Below are 10,674 nucleotides of genomic sequence, written 5' to 3' on the forward strand. Positions count from 1 at the left end.
CTTTTCAGTATTCAGTATTCTGCGTGGAATTCCACCATGGGTGTTTCTTTACGATAGCGTAACTCGCTTCTGGAAGCTAGGTGGCTTCGCTTTGGCCAAGTGATAAGGATGGATCGTGTAAACAACGAGCTTGTGCCAGGAACTTTTGAGTAGACATTCGTGGTGCTGTACGCGAGATCAGATCTAGGTATCATTTGAATCTCTACCACAGTTCGCACTAATTTCCCCTCGGCAACGCCTTTCCTCGTTTTCAAAATCTCAAAGCGTAACACATGCATGCAAAATTTGGTGTATATATATAATAAATAAAAAAAAATCCAAACATGCCCATGCTTCGCCTTCGCGTACGTACCGTACCGATATCATCACCTATTAAAAAATCACGCCGCCAGGCTTTAAGATTCGCGCGGAGCAAGAGCAGACGACGCATCAGCCCGGAAAGGAACGGGGCACAAAAGGCGCGACGTCAAGGTGCCGGTGCCACCTCCGATCCGAAGCGAGTCCGAGTCACACGGCCGCGCCCCTTGGTCCTTTCGCCGCTTGCCTTTTTTCGGGTCGGCTCGTCGCCTCCCCTCCCCCCTTCTCTCTCTCTCCCATGGCCCGCCCCAGGAAGGCGAAGCCGCCGCCCTCGCCGTCCATCGCCGAGGCGCTGCTGCTCGCCACGGTCTGCATGGTGGGCCTGCCCGTGGAGGTGCGGGTCCGCGACGGATCCGCCTACGCCGGCGTCCTCCACACCGCCTGCGTCGATGCCGGATACGGTGCGCGCTCCGCTCTTCCCTCACTCCCCTTCCTCCCGCTCCCAAACGTAAAAGCTCGCCCTTGCTGGGGTCCGCCCGCAGGGTTTGGGGATCACGGGAATGCCGTCCGGGACGTGATCCAACAGTGGGTGGAGTCGGGCGGTGGGTGCTGCCGGGGCTGGCTGGTGCCCCCGGTTTCCTTTGCATCCGATTGATCGGCTTGCTTGACGTGTGGTTGTGGTCGCTGGGAGCCCGCCGGATGTTAGTTTTCTCGGTGCGTTGGGATGGATTTGGAGGCGGGAGGTAGAGATCGCTGGGTTTGGTTCCTCTTGTGTTACAGCTGTGCATGCTTTCTTTTGTCCGCAGCCAAGATCTCGGTCGTTTCATCTTGGCTGGGGTGGTTGATTTTGCGGTGTCGTGGGAACCACAGCATGATTGGGCTCAAGGTATGGATTAGGGAATGACGTACTGCGGAATTCCGAGATCATAGGGAGGGCTCCTAGCAATGTATGTAAATAGAGTATGCGATACTTTTGTGGTAGGCATTTATTACTAGTTTGTCCTATATACGATTCTAGCTGCGAGTTGAAGCGCCAAATATTTAAAGATGAAAAAAAAACGTCTTTCTGTTGGGAAAAACATTGCATTGATGACTTCATGTTGAGCAGGTGTCGTGCTAAAGAAAGCAAAGAAGATTGCAAACGGGAAGGGAGATGCGAATCTGTCGCTGGGATCATTTGTGGACACTCTTGTTATTTGCCCAGATGACCTTGTTCAAGTGATTGCAAAGGTAGGTTTAGTTCAGTACCATGCTACGAGGCATTGTCTTGTACCGGTGTTCATGATAGCCATTCTTTTTTCTGCAGGGTCTTTCGCTCCCCCTTAAAGATGTTTGTAAACCTCTTGACTCCAACATGGTGGCTGCCAGTGGATCCTTGAAGCCTCAAACTTCACATGCAAATTACCCGAAAATGTCTAAAACTGAAAATATATCTCCACTTATGTATGTTCTCAATTCCAGCTATGCATACTGTTTTGTATTGTTCCATATATATCGCATTTGGATTGTATGTATGCATCGTACTTGACCCCAATGTAAATGAGAAATTGTTTTTTTTTTCTCATGTGGATTCAAGCAGTAGACATAAAGGAATCTATTTGACTTCATTAAATTCTTACTTCCTTCCATTGTTGAACAATTAATACTATTTTTGTCGCAGGCAAGCTGAGAAATGCGCCTTGGTGGGTCAGGAGAAAAATACTTCTGTTAAGAAAAATGGTCAAAGTATGAATCCCTTTTGTTTCTTCTATTACCAACATAGTATTTCTTCCCTTTGCTCCCTTTGCATTAAATCTGCTCAATTGCTCAGATAGTGGTAGCACTACAAGTTTAAGCTCCTCAACCGGACATGCGGGGCCATGTTTCTCCAAGCATAAAGTTGATGTTGTTACAAGTTCAGCTATAGCTGCGCCCGTGGTGGCTTCAGATGTTAAACCCTCTCAGCCAGTCAATAATTCAGTTACCAAGATTGTCACTTCAAGCAAAACCGCTGCTAAGGTAAGCTCATTTAATATTGGATTGTGACAGTTCTGTACTGATCTGACTTCTTACCTATTAGTGTTTGCACATTTTGTCTTCTGTTTTGAGTTTTGACCATACCTGTAGTTGCTCGCTGTACAGATTTGTTGATTATGTCAGTTGTTTTATGAATCCTTTGTTTCTATGTTAATAGAACAATTGTACATTATTTCAGGAATTTAAACTCAATCCTTGTGCAAAGGTCTTCTCTCCATCTTTTGCAAGTTCTAGGCAAGTACTTGCAGCTACGGCCCCTGTTGACACATACTACATTTCACACTCTGCCCCTGAAGCACCAATGGGCGTACCTGTATATGAGTCAAAATCTGTGTCAGGCATTTCACCTCTATCCAACAAGGTTCATTGTAGTAACCTGTCTCCTGCAAACTATGCCATTTCACCTCAATATGTTCAGTCAGTAAGTACTTCGATCTATTCTTATGTGCTTTTGATTGTTTCACCCTTCATTGGACAATACTATAGTATTCCATTGATATTAAAAAAGGAAATATTGGATAGCAACTTGTAACATGCCTCCCATAGTTCAAGTTGATAACTTGCTGCACATGGGTTACTCCATTATTATTTTTTTTCTATATCTGAGCTCGTGCACTTATTCCTAATCTCCTACTCCCTCTGTCCCTCTATGTGTCGTTCTAGGAGTAGTAGTTGTTGTCTAGATTCACACAACCTTCAACGCATCTGTACACACCTATGTCCAGGTTCAGTTAATATTTGCTGCACTTGGTACAGAGCCAAAACGACGGACATATCGGGACAGAGGGAGTATGTGCTTTGCAGTTGAGCTATGCAAGCCATTCTTATTTGTTAGCTGGCTAATTTACCTTTTCTGTTGGCCTAAATGAATAAATTGAAATTGTAAACCGATTGTTCATGTCAACTTACAGCTTAGCACAGCAACTTTAATTTCATTCTGATGCAATAAAAATCACATCTTTTTTACTCCGAACTGAAAAAACTAGGTCACATGTAAATGTATTTTATGTTTGATTGAAGGCTTCTTTTAACCACTTGTCTTTTATGTTCTGTTACTGTACTTTGTGCAAGCATATGCCAATACACTAAAATTTGGTCTTGCTTGCTGCCTCTATCGTGAATGTCTAATTCTAACATTAGCATGCTTCTGAATTCTGATACTGCTTAACCTTTTGGGTCATAGATCGTGGGCCATAATGCATCGAGGCTAGACCCAGCCAGAGTTGGTACACCATACCATCCCATGCAGGTGGGCGCAACCTACACAACCCCTAGTCCTCAGCCTGTAAGTCTAAATTGCCTGACCTTATATACATAAAGTTATGTTTATTTGTGTTCTAATAAAAAAATTATTTTATGTGACGACATGATAGGTAATGACTGGGAAGTTCAGTCCTGTTGTTTATGTTCAACCAGTTCCTCAGGTGAGTGATTCACAATTATTATTTGCCTTGACACTTAAAGTGGATAATATCAAGAATAGGACGACGATGCAGAAAATTGTTCACTATTATATTTATAAAATCTAGACCTTGGGTAAAGTATTTTAGCTTTACACTCCTGCAACTTTGAGTGTTCTTCACATGTGATTGACCTTTGCTGCCAACCCTGATGTTGCACAGATTATTTTACATATTAAGCTAGTTTGTTAACTGGAATGAACTGTTTTCTTTTGGAATGTTTTTCTTTTCTGTCACGGTTGATCTGTTAACCTGTTTAATCTTCTTGTTATCTCTGGCAAGTAACCAACCATGTTTCATACAAATGATATGTATAGTATAAGTTAGCACAGATTTTTTCCCCCTTCCTCTTGACTCATCTATTCTTGGTTCCTGTTGAAGGATGCAATGCATGGAACACCCCTTGGTTTTCAAGGATGGCCTCGCCCTGTGCTGTTGAATTCATATCAAGCTAGCATGCAGAAGTTTCAAGGTAACAAACCAAAAACATGGTTTTGGCTACTGTAGAAACTATATTGCAATGTTTAGCTTTAAGTTTCTTTTTCTCGAATGGAACATACTTGTTTTGGACTGAACTGACCATGGAAGTACCTGCAAAATCTTCTCTCTAGGCAACACCCCGGTGTATTTGGCCCCTCCAGTCATGGCAACTGGGAACCTGCCATTGGTGGTACCAAGCCCTTCACCACTTGTGCAGCCGTTCCAGGCCATTCATCCCATCATGGTCCCTGCTGCAAGCAGCGTGGTCCCAGGAAAATACATGTAAACTTGTCGTACCAATGACAATCTCCTTTTGTTGGAAGAATCCTGGCTTACCCCTTTGGTTTGGGGTATACGTCTGAAAGGACAACGCGATTTTGCCTAGTCTGTTGATTCACTTGTCAGTTGCTGGTCTGTGTCCGTATTTTAGTTGGAAGGGCTTTGCAACTTCTTGCCATTCTTCATGCTTGGTGTGGGTTTCGGAAATATTCTTTTTAAGGGGGGTTCCGTGGGGCAGTAAAATGAAATAGAGAGAAATTGCAGCAATTCTTTGTTATCTTAGCAACACCTTTTCTTCTTCCAAGAGCACTATGTACAACGTGACATTGTAAAAGAGTAAGTTAGTGAAGGCCTTATTTTCACGAGGCTAATGTACATTCATCTTGCAAGTGTAACAACTTTTGAAGTTCTTTTAAGAAAAAAAACATGAAGTTTTGTTTGACAATATTATTTCTGTAATGTTAGCATTATTCTTTTTCTATTAGAGCTCGCATCGATCGAAATTGGTTTACATCGGCCATAAGAAGTCAGTTAGGACAACATAGTCAAGTCTTAAAAACTATACTCTCCGTTTCAAATTTATTGGAGGCAAAACATCTGATCAAATTTATATAACAAATAATAACATTTATAACCCCAAATAAGTATCATTAAATTCTTCATTATTAATTAAATTTTTATAGTATAGCTATTTAATCGTAAATCTTTGTAACTCTTCTTATAATTTTGGTCAAGCTTGAAATTCTTTGACTCTTCAAAAAAGTTGAAATGACTTGTAATTTGGAACAAACGGGGATTTAAACTGTTTATTTTGTTAACATGCAAGTCGTATGTATAAAATTGTATTGAAAATACTTGCAGAATCTCAGAAGAATTTTAAGAATATCCTAGAAGAAATTATTGATCAAAATGCATGCATCGAAGACTGAAACTTAAATATATTTGTTCGACCAGATGTAGGGCAAAAGAGCAGAATATGTAATGGTGTGCAACTGTCCTTCCAATTAGCTTTGCAGTTTGAACGGCCATGATAAACCTCTTCTGTTGGAAGGCTTTCCTTGGACCATGATATGGCTCGTCATCTTATATGAGTCTTCTTTTCCGGACAGCAGGGGCAAGAGCAGCAAGGCAACGACACAACTAAAAAGGATAGTAAATTTAGGTACAAAATACGGGGGCAGAATCTGTTGAAAATACTTTTTTGGGGAAATTAACAACAGACGAGAGGGGCATATTACAGACAAGGGCAAATTTTCCTGTATAGCATCAGGTTTCCATATGCCTGTGAATTAGAGCTTAAAATGTCAAAAAGCCATATTACAAGACCAGGAGTTCAAAATAACTTTAAGTCAATGTCATCTTCCTAAAAATGAAAAGTACATCAAATAATGTTTCTTTCCCCCTGTTTTTTTTTTTTTTTTCTGGTTTGCAATTCTACCTGTGCCATAACTGATATGTCCTAGGTGGTTTTTTTGGGTTTCTGTATCTCTACTTAATCTCTCACCTATACTTGCAGGGGAATAAAACTAAAATGTAAAGGTAGGAGTCTACTCCTAAAGCATTGGTCCATTCACAAAAACTCAAGCTACACATCCCAATAAGCTTGACAGAAACATTACAGGCAGCAAACTTTCACTAAACATCAGGATCTGTGTTGTGTTCATTGAATCTTGATCTCTACTTTCATTTACCGCCAACCTTCATTTCTTGTTCATCATGCGCAGGCTGAATAAAAAAGGGCGTACCCAGTGTAGAGAGCTCCCGCTCTGTGCGGGGTCTGGGGAAGGGTGTTAGTGGCAAGCCTTACCCTCGCCTGTGCGCAGGCTGAATGTCATCTGGAATTATACAAATTTAAACACCTCAATAGTTTGTTAGCTCTTGCAGTAAAAAAGAAGTCTCCCTAGGAGGTGACATATTTATATGCTAAGCTGCCTGTACTAAAAGCTTCAGCAATAGGCAAAAGGTAGGTTAGGATGAGCCAATGGCCACCCAGTCTAGTCATGCATGGCAGATAACAAATTGCATACAGGTACAAATTTTTGCAACAAATTTGGCATGGGCTTAGTAGGGTCCAAAAAAGTGTAGGATAAAGAATTATATATCTTTTTTTTTCTCGAACACATGAGAGTTGCATATCATATTCATTTCATTAAGAGAGGAGAGTGCACAAGAGAACTAGACATCTTGGATGCAGTTCAACAAATTACAAATTCCTACATTTAGTACAACTTTTTAGTTTGTGCAGATAAAAGGGTATAATCAAATGATTACATTCCCTTTGATTTGATCAACACAAAAGTATTCAGTCATCGCAATACTTTATCATAAAATCAAGATTCAGATGCCACTAGAAACATTAAAAGGAGAGGTTTAGGCTTCGTTTTCGTTTTTACCTGAGGCATCTGACTTTGAGGCATCAACTCCTTTCTCGACATCGGTCTCTGTCTTCAGCTGCTCAGATTGTTCTGTGATGTCTAAATTTTCATACCCACGGTATAAGATCATGGCCAGTTTTTTAAGCGTGTGAAATATTGGGATCATATATCACCTGATGGTTCCTTAGAACTCTGCTGTTCACTATTTGCAGAATTTGGCTGATCTCTGGCGCCTGAAGAAATCCCCCACTTAATGGTCACTTTTAAGTTTTAATAAAATAATATGGAATTGAAATCAGGAGTATAAAATTATATTGTACCTGATGCTATTTTGATCTCATCAGACATTGTCACATCAACATTCTGAGTTTGACCTGCCACGAGAAAGAGCACTTAGACTACATGCACTATGCCAGTTATACTTCAAGCATAGAATTCTAGATCTTACCAGAAGATTCCCTAACCACATCTGTTACTTGATCATTAAGCTGTTGCCTTTCCCCTGTAGGAACCAATCAAGGTAAGGAGATCAGGCCACATTAGTTGAAGTCTCTTTCAACCCAGAGACAATTTTCATTTAATTTTATATAAAGGGTAGCGCATAAACTAGTTTTGACCTGGAGAATCCTTGACCACTACATCCACAAGAGCAATGTTTGGTTTTTCAGCTTTCACTACAAAAGAACAAATTTACAAGCATTAATATGGCAGCCATAAGACTTATGAGATTGAAAAATCAGATGGGAAATACAGTCTGCGGGACAAAACAGTTTCGAGAATTCAAGTCAATGATCTGAAACACAACATGGCACCAATCCAGCAAAGCATACCTGGTGATTCCTTGGTTACATTTGGAGGTTCTGAATCTTTCTGAACCTCGTCAACAGACTTCTTTCCAGTAAACTCATTTTGCAGAGGCTTGCATGGTACCGAGACAGGACGAACAGATTTAATTGGCACCGCAGCAACTGATGATTGTGGGATTACAAGTTCAGCATCCTGCCTGGCCAAAGTTCTTGTTTCAGGATTACTGGGAGCAACTGATATAGGTACTGCTGCAACAACACCAGAACCAATGTAAGGCCTAGGAGCAAGAGGCACAGCATGCTTAGCAATAGTTTTCTCAACAGGTCTTCTCATCTGCAGAGGCTTTGCAAGTGTAACATCCTCCAAGTGCATTGGCACAAGAAGAGCAGGTTGCATATGGATTGCTGATGCTCGCTTTCGAACTTGACTCGGTCGAAGCATGGGTAGCTCTGGGGCAAGGTCATCCTTAGGTGTTATTGGACGGAGATTAATTTCATCTGGAACCCAACCTTTGAGCACCTGATTGTCCTTCACTTTTACCGTAATGAGGGAAAACCCAGGAACTTTCTTGGTTAGCTTGCCAACAAAATGCTTGCCAAGAAAGTCATCCTTGCCAGAATTACCTTGAAGAGAAGCATTAGCCGGATTCCTAGGTTGACCGGACCAATTACCATGAGCACTGCCACCTAATGTATGGCTGGCCATACTTGAGCCATCTTGTGTGCAGTGAACAAGAGGTGGGGCGCTCTGGATGGGCTGTACCTTCTGTGGTAGTTCATATACAGGATATTCATATTTCCTTGGGCGGCCACGCTTGCGCTTCACACCAGAAATCAATGATTGATCCACGGACAAAGCTTCATTAGGTACATCTTTGTTCCCTTCTGATGCCATCTTTACTAGTTTTGTTCAACCAGTTGAATCTGAAAATGGTAAGAATACCCCGTTGGTGTCAATCAGCACTTGTGTCTCTCCTCTAAACTGGGAAAGTGATGCAGTGGAACAAATACCATCAGAATGAAAAGGCACGCGTAGAATTTCAGAAGCTACATGGCACAATTTACAACCAACAATGCAATGTTTAGAGCGCGTCTTGGCAAAGCAGCAGTACAGGCTGAAATTTAATGTTCTCACAACACATTTTTATGTCATAGATTTTGAGGCTGCTGCTAAATAATTCAAAAGGATTAGAAGGAAAGAGATAAATATATTTCCTGGTCTAAAATGCGAGAGTAAAAGGTAATCAATAAAGAGTAACTTGATTCCTTAAATAAATCAACACACAAGCCGATTGATCTGCGCATGCATATATTCAATTCGAACGTTGCAATCTGCACATAGTACGAACATAACACGGGGACATGTTGATCAGTCGACCCCAAAATTAGGAAATAAACTGCCATCACACATCAAGTGAATCGCCATGATCGGAGAATCCATCCCAAGGAGAAATTTCGATTTGAACGCTCACACCAAATAAATCATAAATGGAAACGGTCAATGAATCCAAACGAAGTATCGCTTCCTTACCACCGAACCCGCCACGCGCCAATCAGGAGGGATCGAGCGCCGCGAGGAAGAAGACGAGAGGGGCCGTTGCTGCGGAATCCGGATCGCCGCGAGGGAGAAGACGAGAGGGAGGGAGCGCGGCGCAGGCGCAGCAGCCCCAGGAAAATTGGGGAACGGAACCTATGCCACAGTTAACGCGAGGGAACGTCGCCTTCAGCATAGAGGAGGCCCATGCTTCTTCGCTTGTGGGCCGCGCGTCCGGAGGCCCATGGTGCCGATTGGCGGAGGGCTCCGGCTGCGCGCGTGCCGTGCGGTGGTGCCGAACCAGCTTCAGAGGTGTTCAAGAAGTCTGCAGCATCGCCAACGTCGCAATCACCGACATGGTTGCCGGAGTCTGGGGGATTGTTTTCTCTCCGAAGTGGTTAGGACATCCATAATGTTGTCCGTGACTGCTTTGTGAGGTTATCTCTCCACCTCCTCGGGTGTCCGAGCTGGTGTTCTCCGAGTCCCCTTGCGAGATTGCTGTGTTGTCGACTGGGCTTTGTTAGTGAGACGATCGGCGACCGAGCCTGGTGAATGCGAGGACCACCCGGGGCGTTCAGCGGATAAACGGCATGCTTCTGGTGTGCTGCTGATAGGCTTTGAAAATCTTTTCATGGACTCAGGTTTCGACCTTGAGTTTCATCTAGAGAAGGCTGGGCTTGCGGCCAAGGTGGTCGGCAGGGGCAAGGATCGTTGGGTGCTCCTAGCGTGGATTTCTATGTAATTTTCTCTTTTGATAGGAGTGCCCGACTGGATGTAATACAACTATGAATGAAATCCAACCTTTTTCCAAAAAAAAAAGGAGAGTATCGTGGGCACGCGTGGTTCAGCCAGCTGATTGAGCGCAGATGTGCTGCTCGCTCGGGCAGCCGGGCGTGCCGGCACGCGGGCGGGAAGGCAGCGACGCCGACAAGCCTTTTGACGGAGAGCGGTGCACGAGGCGACGCTCTGGTGCTGGCTTCAAGCACCGGCTGCGGGTGGTACGGTGACGGCGAGCGGCCATCCTTTTGGGCTTTTCGTCGAGCAGGTAATAGGTAAGGTGTGCTCATGGGGCTTACCAGGGCCCCTCCGGTCATTAAGTCGCCATCGTTAGACCCCTCTCGACCTGCTCATTCGATCTGTTTCCCACACGAGGTTCCCAACCCTACTTCTATTGCTGCCATGAACATGTGATGCCAACCATGGTGTTCTCTGGTCTGTATGAACGACTGAAGGTCTTTGGCAAAAAAAAAAAAAAAAACTAATAAGGGGGAGTTAAAATAGAATAAAGGGTACAGTAATAATGTTTTGTAACTCGATGTCATACAAGGAATAAGCGATTTTGCGATGGCCTATCAGGGACAGACAATTGCAATGGTGTATAAAAACATCAGAAAAGAACAAACCCAGTAACTGAAGAACGGATCTGA

At 43.2% G+C, this 10,674-nt stretch overlaps 2 protein-coding genes across 8 annotated transcripts; one reads left to right on the forward strand and one right to left on the reverse strand.

Annotated features, from left to right (window-relative positions):
* Positions 1–229: 229 nt before the first annotated feature.
* LOC136491493 (uncharacterized) lies at positions 230–4,657 on the forward strand. 2 transcript variants are annotated; one of them, XM_066487818.1, is made up of 10 exons: positions 230–758; positions 1,406–1,527; positions 1,604–1,710; positions 1,958–2,022; positions 2,108–2,295; positions 2,492–2,734; positions 3,497–3,598; positions 3,687–3,737; positions 4,155–4,245; positions 4,385–4,657. In XM_066487818.1, exons 1-10 carry the CDS (start codon positions 596–598, stop codon positions 4,537–4,539), a joined length of 1,287 nt encoding a protein of 428 aa, XP_066343915.1. In that variant the 5' UTR covers positions 230–595; the 3' UTR covers positions 4,540–4,657. The 2 variants fall into 2 exon arrangements, with proteins under 2 accessions (XP_066343915.1, XP_066343914.1); XM_066487817.1 differs by having other exon boundaries at positions 235–758; positions 1,604–1,740.
* Positions 4,658–5,494: 837 nt separating this feature from the next.
* Positions 5,495–9,791, reverse strand: LOC136491494 (uncharacterized). 6 transcript variants are annotated; one of them, XM_066487820.1, is made up of 8 exons: positions 9,245–9,791; positions 7,738–8,637; positions 7,525–7,581; positions 7,356–7,409; positions 7,228–7,281; positions 7,081–7,140; positions 6,926–6,997; positions 5,495–5,814 (listed from the first exon to the last, which is right to left on the reverse strand). In XM_066487820.1, the coding sequence occupies exons 2-8, from the start codon at positions 8,606–8,608 to the stop codon at positions 5,537–5,539; spliced, it is 1,446 nt and encodes a 481-aa protein (XP_066343917.1). In that variant the 5' UTR covers positions 8,609–8,637; positions 9,245–9,791; the 3' UTR covers positions 5,495–5,536. The 6 variants fall into 6 exon arrangements, with proteins under 6 accessions (XP_066343917.1, XP_066343916.1, XP_066343920.1 ...); XM_066487819.1 differs by having other exon boundaries at positions 5,497–5,814; positions 6,926–7,006; positions 9,245–9,785; XM_066487823.1 differs by lacking the exon at positions 5,495–5,814 and adding an exon at positions 5,876–6,373 and having other exon boundaries at positions 9,245–9,765.
* Positions 9,792–10,674: the final 883 nt, after the last annotated feature.

The sequence above is a fragment of the Miscanthus floridulus genome, chromosome 11, assembly GCF_019320115.1.
Source record: "Miscanthus floridulus cultivar M001 chromosome 11, ASM1932011v1, whole genome shotgun sequence".
NCBI lineage: Eukaryota > Viridiplantae > Streptophyta > Magnoliopsida > Poales > Poaceae > Miscanthus > Miscanthus floridulus.

Coding starts and splice junctions, on each gene's coding strand:
- LOC136491493 (XM_066487817.1), top strand. CDS start 596: ATGGCCCGCCCCAGGAAGGCGAAGCCGCCGCCCTCGCCGTCCATCGCC. Junction 759..1,405: donor CTGCGTCGATGCCGGATACG/GTGCGCGCTCCG, acceptor CATGTTGAGCAG/GTGTCGTGCTAAAGAAAGCA. Junction 2,023..2,107: donor TGTTAAGAAAAATGGTCAAA/GTATGAATCCCT, acceptor TCAATTGCTCAG/ATAGTGGTAGCACTACAAGT.
- LOC136491494 (XM_066487819.1), bottom strand. CDS start 8,608: ATGGCATCAGAAGGGAACAAAGATGTACCTAATGAAGCTTTGTCCGTG. Junction 7,582..7,737: donor TGTAACCAAGGAATCACCAG/GTATGCTTTGCT, acceptor GTTCTTTTGTAG/TGAAAGCTGAAAAACCAAAC. Junction 7,410..7,524: donor AGTGGTCAAGGATTCTCCAG/GTCAAAACTAGT, acceptor TGGTTCCTACAG/GGGAAAGGCAACAGCTTAAT.